Source organism: Platichthys flesus, chromosome 14 (genome assembly GCF_949316205.1).
Source record: "Platichthys flesus chromosome 14, fPlaFle2.1, whole genome shotgun sequence".
Taxonomy (NCBI): Eukaryota; Metazoa; Chordata; class Actinopteri; order Pleuronectiformes; family Pleuronectidae; genus Platichthys; species Platichthys flesus.
Window position 1 is genome coordinate 21,615,268 of NC_084958.1, and position 17,756 is coordinate 21,633,023.

Sequence of the window (17,756 nt, forward strand, 5' to 3'; positions counted from 1 at the left end):
AGGAAAACAGTTTAGTACACGAGACACTGTCTGTTTATGAGTGCTGACAAATATAATCCATTTTCTATCAAAACTGTAAAATAAGCAAACATGACAAAAATGAAAAATGTGACAAATCACAAAGTTCACATCAAACAAGAAACACGGTAATGGAAACCATCGACAGAAGAACCTTAATTACACTCTAGTATGAGGGAAACCACCATTTGATGGGTCTATGAATAAAATTATGAAGTCTTACCAAGTGGCGGACGCCATTATAGGTGTGGAACGACAGAGGGAAGGAGATGCCAAACTTGGCCAACCCAATGAGGAAGGGGCCGACAGACAGCGAGTGGATCAGGTCCAGGTAGTACGGGTACTGTCCCGGCAAAGCCAAGGCTAACAGCGCAAAGGCTGAGATAGCTGCACGTAGACAAAAGCGATACAAATAGTTTATTATGCATGCGTTTCATTAAGTACCAAATACACAAATACAATCTGTTTCCCTGCTGACCACCACACTCTTACAGGCTCCTCATTGGCTGTCTGTTACTGCTCTCAACAGTAGGTTCAAAATAATAATTTCCATGTGGAGGATCTGAAAAGCGAACAAACTAACAAAACGCTGCATTTGTTTATAAACAACCATGAAAATTAAACTTTATAAAGATTCTTATTTTAGGCGTATTTAGCATTAAGAACATTTTCCAGCCAAGAAAGCTGATTTTCAGACACTGTGATTAATCACGTGTGACATTTTGTTCAAGTTGTGAGTGACTGTGAGTTAGAGTGGCCGTTGAGGGCCCTGACCCTTATTGAACCCATTGACACAAGAGCAAAATTGAATCCAGCTTTTGCAGCATGACACATCAAGGTCAACGCTGCTGATGGACGATGTCCCAGTAACACAGGCTCCAGCTTTGCACCAGACCAGCGGCTAAAAGCTCATCAGCACATCAGCAGTCCAGGGCTGGACTTGATTCTCTCAGGCAAAGGGTTGAATTGTATTGAACAACTTGTGTTTTATAATGCCAGTAAACGCTCTTAGCAGAAATCAATAAGAGATGGACTAAAATGCCCCGAGGAGATTTGCAGGGTCAATCAAAAGCTGTGAGAGTGGCTTCACAGAATAATAACAACAAGGGCTCGCCCATGTTTTATGATTTTTTCTAAAAGTATAATAAACAGTTTTAAGACCAAACCGAGACAAGGACATATCAAGTCAGGGATGTGTTACCTCCGCTGAGCCCCACACCAGTTCCTCTGAACGTGACCGACATCACCATGGGGACGGACCATCTGCAACACAAAGGAAACACAACACGTTTATTAGGTTGTCATGCTCCAATAATCCGAAAATACATCACTGTCTTCAAACTGTCCATCACTGCAACTCTTTTCAGCCTCTATCTGAAACACGTGGTTTAAGCTACTGTCTCTTTAAGGCCCCCTCTCTAAAGCCTAGTCTGCTCTGATTGGTCAACTCATTCCAGCGCGTGTAGGAAACGACGACCTCAGCTAATCTATTTGTCCTGGCTTTTGGGGGGGGGGGGGGGGGGGGGGGTGTTAGACTAGCTGCAAGGCGTGCTACTGACTGTTTCAGGAGCCTGTTTTCCATGGAGGAGAGAGACTTCTTCTACCACAGACTTTTGGTGTTTTAACTTCTGCAGAACTTTTACACCCAACAGAAAAATCCAATAGGACACAGAAAAGGAAAGAGAAACTTAACAGAATGTCCTGTCTCCTTTAAAACAGATTTCAGCGATGGATTTAAATCACTAAATCTCAAATGTTACAAACAACCACTGGCTGAGGAGTGAAAATGTCAGAGACAAAGTGCTTGGGCACATTTCAGCCATAAAAACAATCCCAAATGACTGATAAATTTAGCCAGAAGGGAAACCTGGTGAGAAACTGCAAGGTAGACATAGCTTCTTTTCTTGAGGTTTTATCATTCTAATAACTGCCTGACAGTACATCACAGTACTTATTGCACTACATGTATCCACAGGCATACAAATCTCTGGTAATGGGAGCTTGTCCTGCTGTTTAATAAGCATTAAAAGATTGAAAAGACTGCAGGATCTGAACCGCAGCATCATTCTCCACTTGGATAATGTGCTGCAGGAGACTTTTATTGTCTTTGAAAATATGAAGCTGAAATTGTAAAACATAAATGGAGCATATGGTTTCACTTGAGCAACTGAGTCATCTCCATCCTTCACTCTGGAGTGTTTTCTGAACAACAACAGGGCAACACTCAGTGCTGTGTGTGGGATGAGGAACATACTGGTAGATGGCGAGATGCGGAGACATGGGTCGATTTAATTTGGCATTTTTGGCCCAGAACTTGTTCATCTCCTCCTTCGCTGTGGTTCCCATTGGAGCGACACTGTAAGGGACAGAGAGTTGGTGTTTGTATATTTGCATCATAACTATGAAAAGTTGCATCCTATGTATATGATGACGGACATAGTTCTTGCTCTCTCTCTCTCTCTCTCACACACACACACACACACAACTCACTGTCTATAGATGACACTGTACTGTGGTCTGGCGAGACACACACCTGGACGGGCAATCACCCTGAAATCAAAAGAGAAGAAAGAGGTTTTAAAACGATTTCTTTAACATCAGTGTTTGTGTGTCTGTGGTCAAACGCTGGTGAGGAAAATCATACAAACACATAGTATCATGTACCTTTAAAGAGTTTGTGACTGTTTGAAAAGGAAGGGATTTAAAGTAAGACAGAATCCATCAGAATCTGCTTTTTTGTTAAGCCTAAAACATATATAATGTACTTTAAGACTTCAGATGTTTGGATTCTCATATATCAGGAAGAACAATGATCCCAAATTCTTTCTGCGACAGAAAAATGACTTTTAAACATACAGCCAGAGTCATTAAGGATCATCCTTATAGAGAAATGTTTCTGGAGCCTACACAGTTTGGATTTTAACATCATGGAGTTTAGTTTTCTACTCGTCTTCTGTGTATGTACTGTATTTATATAAATAAAAAAAAAAATCTATTAATGGCATTAATTATAAAGGCATTCCCACGGTTAGTTTAATTATCGTACCCAAAGCTTTTGTATACTGATGAATGAATTTTCCTGGAATATAAGCAAAAGGCGTGACCTTCAGACAGTACAGTTTCAAATGGTAACAGCCCATATGACATATCTATACATATCTAAAGCCCTTGTTTATGTTTATATATGGATAGACTGTAATCACCATGATTAACAGATTGATTTTATATATATATATATATTATGGCCTCATGTCCTAGATTTGAGCCCATCCAGGCAATTTCACCTAATTAAATATCTTCATTAAACTCATTAAAGTTTCACTGAAAGAAATGTAGTTTCCGTCGTATGATCACATTTAGTCTTGACTCTGATAAAGCAATGTTATTAAAGGGAAGATGTGAAGAAGAGGAGGAAGGGAATCTCTTCTGAGTTCAAGGGGAAACAAACGAGGAGCAGTGAGAACTTCGGTTTTCAGAGGACGAGGTGAAGGACACTGAGCTTCTCTCTAACTCAAACCTGTGGTCCATGAAGTGGACAAAGTTCAACTAGTATCTGACTTTCCACACTGTTAGTAATCTGTCCCTGAAGGCACCACTGTGGGCTAACTCCAAGCTAACTCAGGCTAAACCCTCTTAGTGGGAGATAAAGAACAATAACAGAAGCAGATAACGCACATGTGACGAGTGAATGAAGCCATAAGATTAGTTTGAGTCCGGCATTAATAACAATTAGAGCCAAAGTCCACTGTCAAAGTTTGTGTCCACACCCGACAGCCGTTAGCATGCTAGCTAATGTCAGCTAGCGTCGCGTAGCTTCATATCTACCACACACACGGATAAAACCCGGCATGTGAGCCGACTGTCAGCCGCGGGAGGCTACACGCTAACCTGTGGATGTTGTCCACGTGTTTACCTGCTAAGCTAACGCGTAAATACGACTCTAAACACCACAGACACAGAGTAGCACAGACGGACTGACCTTAGCAGCAGCGCCATGTTTGACAGGCTTTCGGGCGGAAGTGACGTGAGCGGATGTTGTTGTTCCGCCAGTTCATGTCGATCCCACGAGGGCGCGACTCCAGAAGGTCAGAGCAGGTCACAGCGAGGGGGGGATAGAGGGGACGTCTGTGATTCCACTGTTCTGTCTGTTCTTACCTCTCTTTCTTTCTTTCATTTGACCTCTCTTTCATTTATCTTTTGTTGTTTTGATCTTTCTCTCATTTGATCTTTCTCTCTATCACATTAATGAGATTTGTTTTCAAACTACCAGCAACATGGTTTCTAATTTACCCCTCTTTTCCATCCACCTGTCCTCTCCCCCCACATTTCTTCTTCTTCTTCTTCTTCTTCTTCTTCTTCCTTGTTGTTGGAACTGTTGGGTTCCTCTTAAATTCTGTGAGGTCTCCACTTTACTGTGTAAAGGGCCTTGAGATAACGTACGTTGTTAATTGGTGCTATACAAATACAATAAATTAAAATGTATTCTAAACTCTCTCCTAACTTTGTAACTGACTGGAATACTGATATATTCAAGTTATAAGCTCACTGATATTATACGCACCAACTATTTGGATGTATTTAAGTGTAGTGACCCTTCAGAGCCTGTGGAGCATCAACTGGTTTCAACAATTCATTAAATTGTTAAATTCAGCGATAGTAATCAGTGGAAAACATTCACTTTTTTGTTCAGATGTTGTCCTTTGAATTAAAATCTGTCTTTATATATATGTCTTTGGTGAATCTTCGTCAAAAGCAACTACAATGACTCGGTAGAGCACAAACCTCGGGCCAAGTCCCAACAATCCCCTTAACTCCAATCAAGCCTCAAAGCTAAACCAGCAAAACAATGCAGATCATGGAATCATAATCTCCTTTGCAGAAGAATGATCGGTTGAATAAAAGACAAAAACCAATCTCCTCATGAAACCACATTTAAATCCACTAGATCTGGATTGTATTATTTGGATTTCACACGCTCATAAATGTCAGTCCCCTCAACTTGTTTCTGTTTTTCCATCTCGATCCTTGAATTATACCCTGGGAAGTAAGTGAAAAAACTTCCCTATCTCACAATCATCTCTGTTATTTTGCTCCATAATTTAATATAATGAAACATTCTATATAATCTCACTTGGCCCATTTCCCAACCAAACCACCAACCAACAAGCAAATGGACAGTGGTGAACACAAAACCTCCTTGATGCTTGTAATAATGAGCAATAACAGAAATGTAATGAATAATAAATGAATCAGAGGTCAGTGATATTTTGGAATATATTTTATTTGGTACACTTCACATGATGAATGGCATTAGTCACTCCCACAGCCAAACAGACCATGATGCATCACGTTGGTAGAAGAGTACAAGGCACCAAGTTGTTCTGCTGGAAACGTTTTCTGAGGAAACAAAACAAAAACTCAAAGCACAACCAAAAAGCTTATTTTCAGCATTTTTATGTTTTTATGATAATCAGATTTGTAAATTGATCCATGTGATATCACAACTGACACACACACACACACATACACAGCTCTACCCGCCCAAACATACATATGCATGCACACCCACACACTCTCAGAGACACACAACTCACATGAACATTGTATGAATGTTAATAATACGTCTCCCGCTCCACCCAACCTGGAAGAGAGAGAGAGAGAGAGAGAGAGAAAGAGAAAGAGAGAGAGAGAGAGAGACAAAAACACAATATGAGAACGAGAGACCGAAATGACAGACGAGCAGTTTTCATAATATCCTTTTGTGTCGCTCTATTTGTATTCATCTCGTTGCCTTTGTCTCTGTACATTTCCAAAATGAATCCCCCTTATAACTCTAAGAGTCTGATCAGCAGCCCGTGACGCACAGATTAACAGAAATGATTAACTGTCACTATAAATTGTGTTTGTCTCCCCGTGTGTCTCGCCCCTCATCAGACGTGTGTACGTATCTTGTGTATGATCTTCGGGGGCATATCTCAAGTGTCTTCATCAGCCATGCTTTCATTTCCTTTCCCATCATTTGCTGCCGGTGTCGGACAGATATAATCTGTTTCCTGGTGCAAGGTTACGAGTTGACGGAGTTAAAAAAGATTTCTGCCGGAATATTTGTCATTTCGCTCGCAGCACTCTGCTTAAGGTTTTCTTACCTCCGGGCCAAAAGAAGAATCACTTCATGTTTTTTGTTTTTTTTTGTGTATTGTTCTTTTTCTGCCTTCATCCAACAAGGCTGGAAATATCTCATCTTTTCACTTGTCCTTTTAATGAGCGAGATATTTTAAGAAAGCTTTGGTCGCTGCTCAGAAATTATATCAAATTAAATCACAGGGGTGAAGCGTGAGTGTTCTTTCTACTGTTAGACATTTTTTCTTGCTGTGTTTTTTCTCCTCCATTTTATTGAACAGAACTCTAAAGCTAACGGTCGGGCAGCAATGCACTGTCAGAAATCAAACCTGGAAGACAAACAGTCATCAGTCAAGTGTTGCAGAGGCTGCAGTTCTGAAAGCTACAGGGAATTGTTCAGCATCGAGTGGAGCTGCCTGATGCCTGATGAATTCCAGCTGCATTGATAAGGGTTAGAACCAAAACCCGCCTATGTGGCTGAATGTAGGATTAACTTGCAGGCGAGCTCTGGATTTTGTAATTTATGCAGAAAGAGTAGAATCTGCTACAATCATGGACTTTATCCCAAACATAGCAAAGAGAGAGATTTCACGACAGCTTGCTCCACTTTAAGAAACCCGTAATTAAATCGTACATCCTGTGTCGTCAATAATCATCTATAATTGCTCCAGATATTTTTTAGTAGCAGCTTCCTTATTTTTATTATTTTTTCTCATTTCGAAATAGTTCAAAGCTCCTTTCATGCATTTACTTTGTGCTCCTTTAAATCTGTAAAATATCTTTTAAGGATCCTTCAGGTCAGATCAGCGGAGCAGAGGTGAGATGACAGTCTGCTCTTTCCAGATCTTTATTCCACCTGACAGACAGCAGCTGTAATATCCCATCACTTGGCTTTTTTTATTTTTTTCTCCAAGCTTATTAACAAGATAAATAAGGTTGAAACCTTTTAATCTTGCTTTCTCTTTAATAACTGCTTACCTCCGGGGGATCTCCTCAGAATTAATTTACGGACCTCATCATAAATGAAGATGAGGAGACTGTATGGGAAGGCACAGAACCACCACATCGCCCTGAGGGGGGGGGAGGAGGAGAAAAAAGAGAAGAGATGGATAGAGAAGCAGTGAGTAACAGGCAGAGGGCTAATCATTAAATCACGGCAGTCATTTTTGGGATATTAAGGATAACTAGGTGGTGTTTGAGGGGAGCACAGGCTTCTTTTTAAAGTCAGGCTAACAGGGAAGCCCCCTTAAAGAGGTTATTTCTCAGGTGGATGGAGGTGTGAATATGCAGCACGTACTTCAGGGGGTACATGCGCAAGGCGACGTCCATCCCCGGGCAGTAGGAGAGGAAGGCAGCGAGAGCCGTCTCCACGAACAGGCCGAAGATCAGGATCCGGTTCCTGTTGAGCAAAAGAACGAGAACAAATCAGAGACAGAACAAGGAAGGACTAATCTCGGTTGAAGCTAATTAAAGGACTTCGAGCTTATTTCCTGCCCTCCTTACATCCCTCAATCCTTCTGCTGCCCCCTGACCCCCCCACCCGGGATCACTTACTTCATGCCCTGCTGGAAGAGGGAGTTCCTCCTGGTCTTGCAGATGATCAGATCAGCCCACTGGACGACCACGATGCTGATGAAGAAGCTGGTGTGGCAGGTGAATTCAATGATCTTCCTCTGCTCATAAGTCTGCCGGGTCGACACACACACACACACATTGTATTCATTCCTTCACGTGTGTTGGAAATATTCATTGGTTCGTCTTTGTCCTCGCTCCTTACCCACTGCTGGCCGTAGGTGTCCTCCACGTCGTTGACCCCGCGGTCGTCCCAATTGATGCGAATGCCCACCAAGGTTGCGGGGAGGAAGCCGTTCTCAGCCAAAATCACAAAGTAGGTGAAGAAACCTGCCAGAGCCTGGATCATACCTGTTTCAAGAAATGTGAAGGTACATTCATCAATGATAAACCAAGTCTCTGACCTGGAGATAATGTTGCATATTATAGGAGAGATCATATAACACAGTCATTTTGTAGGAAGTTACAGTAAAATGTTAAATGTATTGTATTTATTTAGTGTGTTTCCAGCCTTGTCAACAACTCAAGGTACTTCTTAGTCCAATTCACGTTCACCCATTCATGCAAACTTTCATACAGCGCTTCTATTTTGGATTTATTTTATATTAGTTTCCAGAAGACTTTCCTTGAATGAACTGCTCCATTTAAATCTGAGACAAAGTTTCAGTCATTTATAATTACCACCGCCAAAGAGGTAATTAAAAACCCTCTGTTGGTTTGTGTGTTGGTTTCTTTGGTTGTTTGTCAGCAAATTATGCAAAAAAACCACTGAACAGATTTCCACGAAACTTGGTAGAAGGATGGGAGGCGGGCCAAGAAGGCGCCGGTTAAATATTGGCAGGGATCTGGACGAAGGGACTGATCCAGGAACCTTTTTATCACATTCTTAAACATTGGGAAATATGGTGTTTTTAAATTTTTGGGACATTTTCACAGATATAACCATGAATGATGTATGATACAAATAAATAAGTAGAATTTGAGTGACTGTTGGGCCTTGGCAGCGTTAATTCTCTATCTCAGGTTTGTGTGTTGAAAACCAGTTGACCTGAGTTATACTGAACAGGAAGTAAGTTAAACAACCAGTCAAACACTGTCTCTCTAATAACTTGAGGATTAGAAACAAGGAATGTATTGGGAAACATTACAGAACCATAAATTAGTGAGTCTTCATCATTTTATTGCACATTAAATAAAGCAGATAACTCGACTTCTGTTCCTGCAAAGTGAACAGAAGGAGTCGATGGTGGTTTATATATTTAGCCTCAGTGCACCTGGTTTTTCTCACTTCATATATTAAAAGAAGAACCCGTGAATTCCTCCCTCCGCCCTCGACGCTGCTCCTATCTCGTCAGTAAATGACTCCAGACGGCTGCAGACAGCAACAACAGCCGATGGTGAGTTTTAATTTCATGTTTCCAAATTGGTTTTGTCTGAGTGGGTGTAGCATTGTCCACATGATGGACGTCTCACTTGAGGGCTTAAGTCTTCACATTAACAAAAACCTCCACAAGTAGGATTTGAAAGATGCTTATTACTCGTCTCATTCATTACCTTGTTAAATCAAGACCCTGCATTATTTTGAAACCAATACTGTTAAATATTTGACTGTGCCTCCACTTGTCCTCACCGGTGGTTTAACGTGTGATGTTGTTGATTTTAATTCCACCGTCACGTTTACCGCGTGTCTCTCTCGATCAGATCGGATCAGAGTTCCCTGCAGAGGCGTTAAGACCCCGAGCTGTAGTGTCAGAGCGCTGCTTTGTAAAACCTAATTTGATGTGACCTGCAAAAGTTTGGCCCGAGCAGCCGCCGTGTGTTCAACGTGTTCGGCTTTAAATCGCATGTCATCCAATGGAACCCTGTCGTATATTGACCTATTTTAACAGCCTATGAAATTGGGCCAGCCTTTGATTCCTCACTATTCCCACAACATAGAAAACCAGAGATAAAAAACGATAGAATTCAAAGTGAAGCTCCAACCAGAGAAACATGGCCAGGATTAAAAAGAAAGTAGTAGCAGGCTCTTCTCTCAATTTGCTGTAAATGTCAGGACAATTATTTTGAAAATTGTGGGCCTCTCTCCTGACTGGTGCTCACCTCTATATCTGTTCTCCTTAACTGTTGGTACCTAAACATTTACCCAGGCGGAGAGAGAGGACTGATAAATGTCAATGTTGAATGTTTTCATGCCGGAGTTGTTTATCTCGGCCGCAACTTCCCCACAAGAGGCAGGGATTCAGGTTTAAGAGCCGCGGTGCAGAGAGGGGGCGAGACTCAAGAGGACGAACCTATCTGTCCGTAGGCCATGCTGATGAGACGCTCATTCACCAGCTTGTCCGTCGCCGGGTTCCTCGGCTGGCGCTTCATGATGTCGCTCTCCGCGGTCTCGTAGGCCAATGAGATGGCTGGAACCTGGGAGAAACAGAGGGGGGGTGGGGGGAAGGGAACAGGAAAGGCTCAGAGGCATATGCACACTCATTACGCAGCCGGTTGGATGAATGTGCAGGAATTTGTCTTTTGTGGCATCGGCACAAAGCCACAGTGACAGTCCACAGTGACAGTGCCAAACACCGGGGTAGACAAGACACGGCTCTATTAATATAATACAACGTTCAATCACCGCTCGGAAGGAGAGAAGACGGAAAAAGGGCAAGGAGAGAGGAAACAGGGAGGAAGTGACAGTGATGGAGGGAGAGCAAGGGAGAGGAGACACAGGGAGAGAGAGAGAGACTGAGAGTGAATTTTCAAGATGCTCATAAAGAGGGGGGGGGGGGGAGGTTCCTGTAATAAAGACCCTATATTGGCTGGTTTTACCAGGTGAGCAACTGAGCAATATGTGTGACTTAGGGCGGGAAATCTCTGCGTCTTAGGAGGGATCTGAGGTGAAGCTGTGTTTGGGTTTTACTCGCCCCTGACCCCCAGCAGCTGACGGAGGGAAGAGGATACGACTACGCCCGGCGATGATTCCTCACACCTCCGACAGCGTGCGTGTGTAATATCCACATTTTAGTCTGGAAGCCTTCTCGAATGTGCGGCCACATCTTGCCTTTGATAAACATCTTTCCCCGCCATCTTTCTCCACATGGCAGCGCCTGCTAAAAATAATCATGGCAGACTCCGAGTGCTGCTTGTTACGGCTGAATCTCTGCGGAGCCCTGGAGCCGGTAGCCTGGAGATGAACTAAGCTGTTAACAAGCTGTTAACAACCTCACCAGCAGATGTGGGGAATTTGTGGTTTTTCCACTTGTGTACTGTACAATCAACACACTTTTTTTTTCGATACTTCCCTGCATATTTCAATATTTTTTCATTATGGAGGTCCTTCTCTTCAAAGCAGACATCCAGCTGTTCTCTCCACCAGTGGTTATTAAAGACATGCTTTGAAGGGAACGGGGGGGGGGGGGGGGGGGGGCTTTATATGCAAAATAGATGCACAAATTAGTTGCTTTTCAACTTCAATCATCCCATCTTTAAAGACGCCACTTTCCCTGTGAACACGGACAGTTTAGAAAATATTTGTCAACATGAACAAATTTGTCCTGCTGATAGACAAACCACAGAGGGGTTTTTATTTTTCTAATCTCACCTGAGAAATATAAGTGGAGCTGCTTTATTAACAATGTGAGCAAGCTGTTCCCATTTATCCTCGACTCGTGGGGACTGTAAATGCTTCTCGGCAGTTGGACTTGAGGCCATAATAATACACACGGCCAAAAACCCTTTGCCTTCGGGCTCCTCGGGGTGAATGAGAACCGGTTTGGCTAATGTCTGGTGGCTGAAAGCAGGAAGAACTCAAGTTAAAGTGATGAACACGAGTGAACAAGTCCTTTTTGAATATGCCACATCCATCGTGTGCTTCCTTTCTTTTGTAATGATGGATTACGCCCCTCAGGCAAGCGCCGTGCCAGCAACTCTTTTTTTTTTTTGTTGATGCTGGAAATACAATGGAGGAGAGAGACTGGCATCTGGAAGTGGCAGCGCTGCGAAATGAAAATCTGTATGAGAGCGTCACACGGTCTTTGTTCCACATCAACAAATGGACTGGTTTTCCAAAAGACAGATTTCTCCCAGTGACAGCGAGAACCTTTTGAAATCCAACGTTCGGTTCTTTTTTTACCTTCGTGCTCTGAAATCTGACATCGGTATTAACGCCATTTTCCTTAATGGCGACTGTACTTTGTCTTTAGCTATGAAACATGCCAGTGATTTTTATTCTTCAAGGTTCAGTGTGTAAGGTTTAGGTGAAAGGGATCTATTGGCAGATGGAATATAAAAATAATCCTGGTTATCACACGTCTTTCCCTTTGGTATAAAACCTCATCCTAGTTTTTTTGTGACTTCCTGTAAAATTACACGAGAGATTGAAAGTTGCTTTAAAAGCTCAAGGTCTTTAAATACAAAAACAGGAAACCGATATCCAAAGGGCCAGAAGAATAGAGAGCAATTAGCGTTCAGCAATCAGTGCATTATTCCTTCAAACAATCGGTTTTCCAGCTGAGTACATTATGTGGTGATTATCCAGAAGCGTAAAGTCAAAGGTATTGATTATAATAATGGTAGAAAGGTGCAGTTTCTGAGGGGCTAATTATCGGAGTGAGGATTCTTGCTCCCCCCCCCACGGCTCACCATGTCGGTGCCGAGGTCGATGCAGAGGATGGTCACTGTCCCCAGAGGGAGAGGGACGCTGGCGATGATGAAGAGGAGGAAGGGTGAGATCTCCGGGATGTTACTGGTCAGCGTGTAGGCAATGGACTTCTTCAAGTTGTCGAAGATGAGACGACCTACAGCGATGAAGAAGAAGAAGAAGAAGAAGAAGAAGAAGACAAGGAGGAGTACTTCAAAGCAGAGCTGGGAGATACATCTATATTGATATATTATTAATATTCAGACAGTATGTGAGTAGATGTTGGATGATATATCGGTTTGATAATTCTGTGGTTTAGTTTGAATATTGCCTTTTTCCTCATGTTACACACTCAATCAAGGTAAAGTGAACTTTCACGACTTATTGAGATAAACTAGAAACACACTGCACTGCGTCTGAACGCCTCCACCAGCCAGTACATGTTTCTCCAGAATCATATGAGGTCACTGTGACCTGTGACCTTCGACAACCAACATCTAATCAGTTCATCTTGGAGTGCAACTCAATGTCTGCACCAAATACTAAGAGATTTCCCGAAGGTGTTCTGGAGATATCGTGTTCACAAGAGTGGAGGTCTCTCTTTTCTCTCTCGTGTCTGATTTGTTGGTCATTTTGGTTTAATACACACACGTCCTTTCAAGACAAACATAAACAACTCAAATATGATAAGATCTACTTCCTGTTCCCTTATCTCTTGATTTAAATGTTTAAAGTTACAATGTGTAGTCAAATATTTTTCATATCACATTTTCAATTTGAAGGTTTCAAAACTACTGCTGCTGCACCAAAAATGAACTTAGACGTTTCTTTAGATTTCTTTCTTCGGTGTCTCTGATTCTCTCTCTCTCTCTCTCTCTCTCTCTCTCTCCTCCACTCACCCTCCTCCACTCCGGTCACGATGGAGGCGAAGTTGTCGTCCAGCAGGATCATGTCCGCCGCCTGCTTGGACACATCAGAGCCGGCGATTCCCATGGCAACTCCGATGTCGGCTTTCTTCAGGGCCGGGGAGTCGTTCACGCCGTCACCCGTCACGGCCACGATCGCCCCCTGCACCCACGAGGGCCGGAGAATAAAGAAGTGTCAAGAAAAGAGCGATAACTACCATGATTTAAAGCTTTTCTCACTCTCTCTCTCTCTCTCTCTCCCCCCCCCCCTTCTGTCTTAATAATGTCTTTTCAAAGCAGCTCTGGGGAGATTAAATGAGAAATGGAATTGAGTTGTAATCATTCAGTCACATGGGGGGAGAGTCAGGGTGAATTGATGCATGACCTCAATATATTGGGAAGTGTGCGAGTGCATACACACGCCTGTTTTCAGCGGCTCAAGCACGAGAGCTCACTTTGAGGCGTTTAATGGTTTAATTTGAGGCTGGATGATATAGTTTGTATCGTATACGTCACTGATACACACTCGTATTCACCCATACTCTCATAAAGAGGAATCCATGGAGTGTACACTTTAAACGTGCACACATAAGCACAAATGCTCGTATTCATCTGTTTTGCCAACTGCACAAACAAAGATGCTCAAATACACTTACTCACACACACACACGCACAGAAAACTGCATTCAGCTTTATATGACAATGACAAACACACCTGCACTCACACAAACACACACACACACACAACTTTATTCAGCCACATCTCCACACATAAAGAAACAGTCAAGCATTCATCCAGACTTTATCACAAAAAGCACCGCGTTTAAACACGCACACACTCACTATTCAGCTGTGCACTTTCAAAAAGGCCCAAACACACAGACACACACACAAACCACACAGACACACACTCCTGTCCATTGACCTGTCTCTGGCAGCCCTCCACGATGATAAGCTTCTGCTGGGGGGAGGTGCGGGCGAACACGATCTCAGTGTGGTTCCTCAGCAGGTCGTCCAGGTACTCGGAGCTCATGTCCTTCAGGTCGGACCCGTGCACCACACAGGCCTTGGCATCCCTGAAGCACACAAATAACCACCCGGAGGAGAATTCAGTGACACTGGGGACAATTATGCAAAGGGGGGGCATTGACATTTTCTTGTTTTCTCCTCAAGTCTGTCTTTTTCTGTTTCCTCACCCTCTCTCTCTCTCCCTCCCTCCCACTCACACACACACCTTCATGCAAACGAGGCCTTTTTCATGCACTTTGTCTAAAAGAAGAAGTTTGACATTTTAGAAAATATACTTTTTTTTTTCAGCAGGACAGATTGCTCAGGGCTAATGGCTTTACAGGGAGCTACGTGTCAGATTTGCTCTTTGTGGAAACTGAGACTGGTCTTCATCGTATTACCTAACTCTCAAATAAACTTATTTTCAGCATTTCCCACATTCCCACATTTACAGAGAAGTTATTGTTAGACACTTGCACCCATAGCTTTGTCTGACACACACACACACAAACACACACACAGACACACACACACACACCTGGGGTCAACTTGACTCAGAGGGATGTTCAGTCTCGCCGCGATGTCTTCAACTGTCTCCGTGCCCTCAGAGATGATGCCCACACCTTTGGCGATGGCCTTGGCTGTGATTGGGTGGTCCCCGGTTACCATGATCACCTGAGCGCAGGCAGAAGGTGTCATAAATCATGTGACATCATCACGTTAACCCCGTCATGTGTCACAGCGGTGTTGAGGTGCAGCGCAGCAGCCATAAATCATCTCCCTGAACGTGTGGTGTAGTTACAGTGAGAGAGAACGGCGCCATTAGGGGTGAGGGGTTCACCTCCAGAAAAAAAAAACAGATGATCTTACAGGGAGAATAATGGGACTCGAACCAAGAACATGGATTGCATTTGCCTTGGGTCACTGTAGTCCACAGGCTGAGGGAACAGCTTAACAATGAGTCACATCCTCAGTTTGAGGCAGAATATTTTCATCTCAACATTTGTTTTAGTAACTTGCAAGCTGCTTTGTGTCCTGAAGGAGCTCTCTACAAAAACGTTTTCCAATTGATCGTAATAATCCAAATATAAGAAAATCTGACAGCATCAGACAAAAAAAAAGGTCACTTCTCATTTCACCATCTAAATCTCCCAGCAGTAAAGATCTGCACATGCCTGCGATACTGGTTTGTCCTCTCTTCCCGTGGATAAAGCAATAAACATTCATTAAAAGTTAAAGCAATATATTTGGGTTTTGGACGGATTTGAGAAAACATGTATGTATAACAGTCTAATATACAGACAGTCATAGGAGGCGGCATCTCAGCCAAACAATTTAAAAACCTTTTATGAAAAAGTAAAGCAATAAAGAAAAAATCATATACCTTTCTGAAAATCCCCACCACCGCTATAATATACAGCAGGACATAAACAGACTGAGTGAAGGAGCAATAAACTCAGAGCACTTTATATTGCACTAAAGCTTTTTGGACTGACGCCAGAGGAAGCAGCTGAAATGTGAGTATTCACGTTAACCCATTAAGACCAGTTAGAAACTCAGACTCTCATTTATTCTACTGCTCAGCTGTGTCGTGAAGGTTTTACAGCTGGAAAACATCACATCGTCTGCATAGAGTTGGATTCTCACCCACTGCCATGTTTAACTCGAGTCCATCTTTATTTAAATCAACTTGCAGAGCGTTGATGGAGCTGTACAGTGACATCACATTTCTCATTTGCTTCCCTCATCTTATCATGTATTGACCCGGTCCACACTTTGAGCTCAACCTAGAATATAAATATTCTGCATTAAACTTTAGACACACTTTAAAAAAACTATAATATGATGATTTAGACTCTTTGGAGAAACAGTGTGAACTCAGATCTTCTCTAAACCGTCAAGTTACAAATCCAGCGATATAAAAAGAAGGAATCTCTCAGTCTGTCCGTCTGTGTTTCCATTTTCTCCAGAACCTCTCAGCCGATCGGCTTCAACCTTGATGTGTGTGTGGCTGACATTCTTTTGGATGAGCGGTTATCAAGGGAAGCAACAGACAGTGATTCCTCCATTTATTTTAAATTGTAAACGCCTGCTACTATGGAATCTGTGTTTTCTTTTGAAGTCAGACACAAGCTGCGAGCTCCGGTTTGACGGACAGTACACGAGTTTATTCAAATAAACAACATTTCCCTCCCTTCATATCCTCCTCATGTCAGAAAAGAGACGAGGCAGAGTTTAGAGTTTAAACCACAAAACTAAATCTCTGAAACATTCCTTCACTCCTTCTATTCCCTTTTCTGCATCTACAGAAGGAAGCACAACACCTACAAGACAACTACAACTGTACCTGAAATGGAATATGCAAAAATCCCTCCCCCCCCCCCATATTTGTATTCATTTTAATTTGATAACATCATTCAGCTCATTACCCAATTTTGTCTCTGCCTAAAGTTGTTTAACCTGCAGCCCGGCTTATTACTCCTCCGACTAAACAGCTGCTCTGTGTGTATTTGCAGTTCATTAACTTGTGATGGGAATTTCCAAAGAAATCGACTGAATCTACATTTAACTCCCATAAACCTGACATCGGAACAGACTGAGTTCCTCTTTGAAAGCCGGCTTCTTTAATTTCCTATTTTTCCTGTTGAAATGTTATAGTGTGAACACAACCTCAGAGTAGAAATCTAAAGAATCCCAGCTTGTCTTCTTCTCAAAGCACCTTCCCTGATTATGTTGTCAGCAGCTTCCTCTAAGCAACTTGGTTTATCCATCGATTAGCATCTATCGGGCCCCGTGCAGAGGCTGCTCGTCACTTCTGCTACATTTTGTGATATGAAAAGGAATTTGACATGCAAATCCCTTCACTAAAAAGCCTGTTAGATTAAGCCCCAGGAAAAAGGCTTTTCAGGAACTACAATGAAGGTTGAATCTGTGGAACCAATTACCTTGATACCAGCAGAGCGGCATTTACCCACGGCGTCGGGCACAGCGGCACGCGGCGGATCAATCATGGAGATGAGACCCAGGAAGCAGAGCTGCTCGGTGGGGAAGTTGGTCTCGTCGCTGTCGAAGGTGAAGCCTCGAGGGAACTGAGCCGGAGACAGATTCAAGTGGCAGAAGCCTGCGGGATGAGAGGGATCAGAGAGGTGATCGTTCATAACGGGCTGAGATGACACCTCAGAGCACAGAGCAGCTGGAGTTCAGGAAACTTGATTAGGATCTTTGATGTCAACTGACAATTTTTCTTTGAACTTTGAACAAAAAAGACAAATTTCTGGTCCAAAACATCAAATAAATATCGAGGGTGCTCTGACTTTTGCTTTTTTAAAGTAAAACACGTAAATGAAAAAGGTTCTGAAAGGCACCTTCAGAAGATGCATTGTCCTCCTTATGAATACAAATCATTTTTAATTTTAAATGCAGATCTATCGGTTGCATCTCTGAAATACAAATTGAATAAGTCAGTTTTATTAATTCATAATCCACCGCCCTTTGAAATATGTATT

General features: G+C 42.6%; 2 protein-coding genes across 2 annotated transcripts in view; both read right to left on the minus strand.

Moving 5' to 3' along the window:
* Window positions 1-241: 241 nt before the first annotated feature.
* Window positions 242-4,152, minus strand: sdhc (succinate dehydrogenase complex, subunit C, integral membrane protein; the record flags this gene model as incomplete). The annotated part of the gene is given in 5 exon segments (XM_062403931.1): window positions 242-405; window positions 1,220-1,281; window positions 2,273-2,374; window positions 2,509-2,568; window positions 3,998-4,152. Coding segments are annotated over 5 exon segments (405 nt in total), but the record flags the coding sequence as incomplete, so codon positions are not given.
* Window positions 4,153-5,281: 1,129 nt separating this feature from the next.
* The window catches only part of atp1a2a (ATPase Na+/K+ transporting subunit alpha 2a), a 31,722-nt gene continuing 19,247 nt past the window's right edge, over window positions 5,282-17,756 (minus strand). The window contains exons 14-25 of the mRNA XM_062403932.1: window positions 17,196-17,371; window positions 14,789-14,925; window positions 14,168-14,318; window positions 13,237-13,405; window positions 12,340-12,494; window positions 10,002-10,125; window positions 7,916-8,061; window positions 7,693-7,823; window positions 7,436-7,537; window positions 7,117-7,208; window positions 5,613-5,659; window positions 5,282-5,415 (exon numbers count right to left, since the gene is read on the minus strand). Coding sequence (XP_062259916.1) covers window positions 5,631-5,659; window positions 7,117-7,208; window positions 7,436-7,537; window positions 7,693-7,823; window positions 7,916-8,061; window positions 10,002-10,125; window positions 12,340-12,494; window positions 13,237-13,405; window positions 14,168-14,318; window positions 14,789-14,925; window positions 17,196-17,371 — 1,412 coding nt within the window. The 3' untranslated portion in view covers window positions 5,282-5,415; window positions 5,613-5,630. The remainder of the gene's footprint in view (window positions 5,416-5,612; window positions 5,660-7,116; window positions 7,209-7,435; window positions 7,538-7,692; window positions 7,824-7,915; window positions 8,062-10,001; window positions 10,126-12,339; window positions 12,495-13,236; window positions 13,406-14,167; window positions 14,319-14,788; window positions 14,926-17,195; window positions 17,372-17,756) is intronic.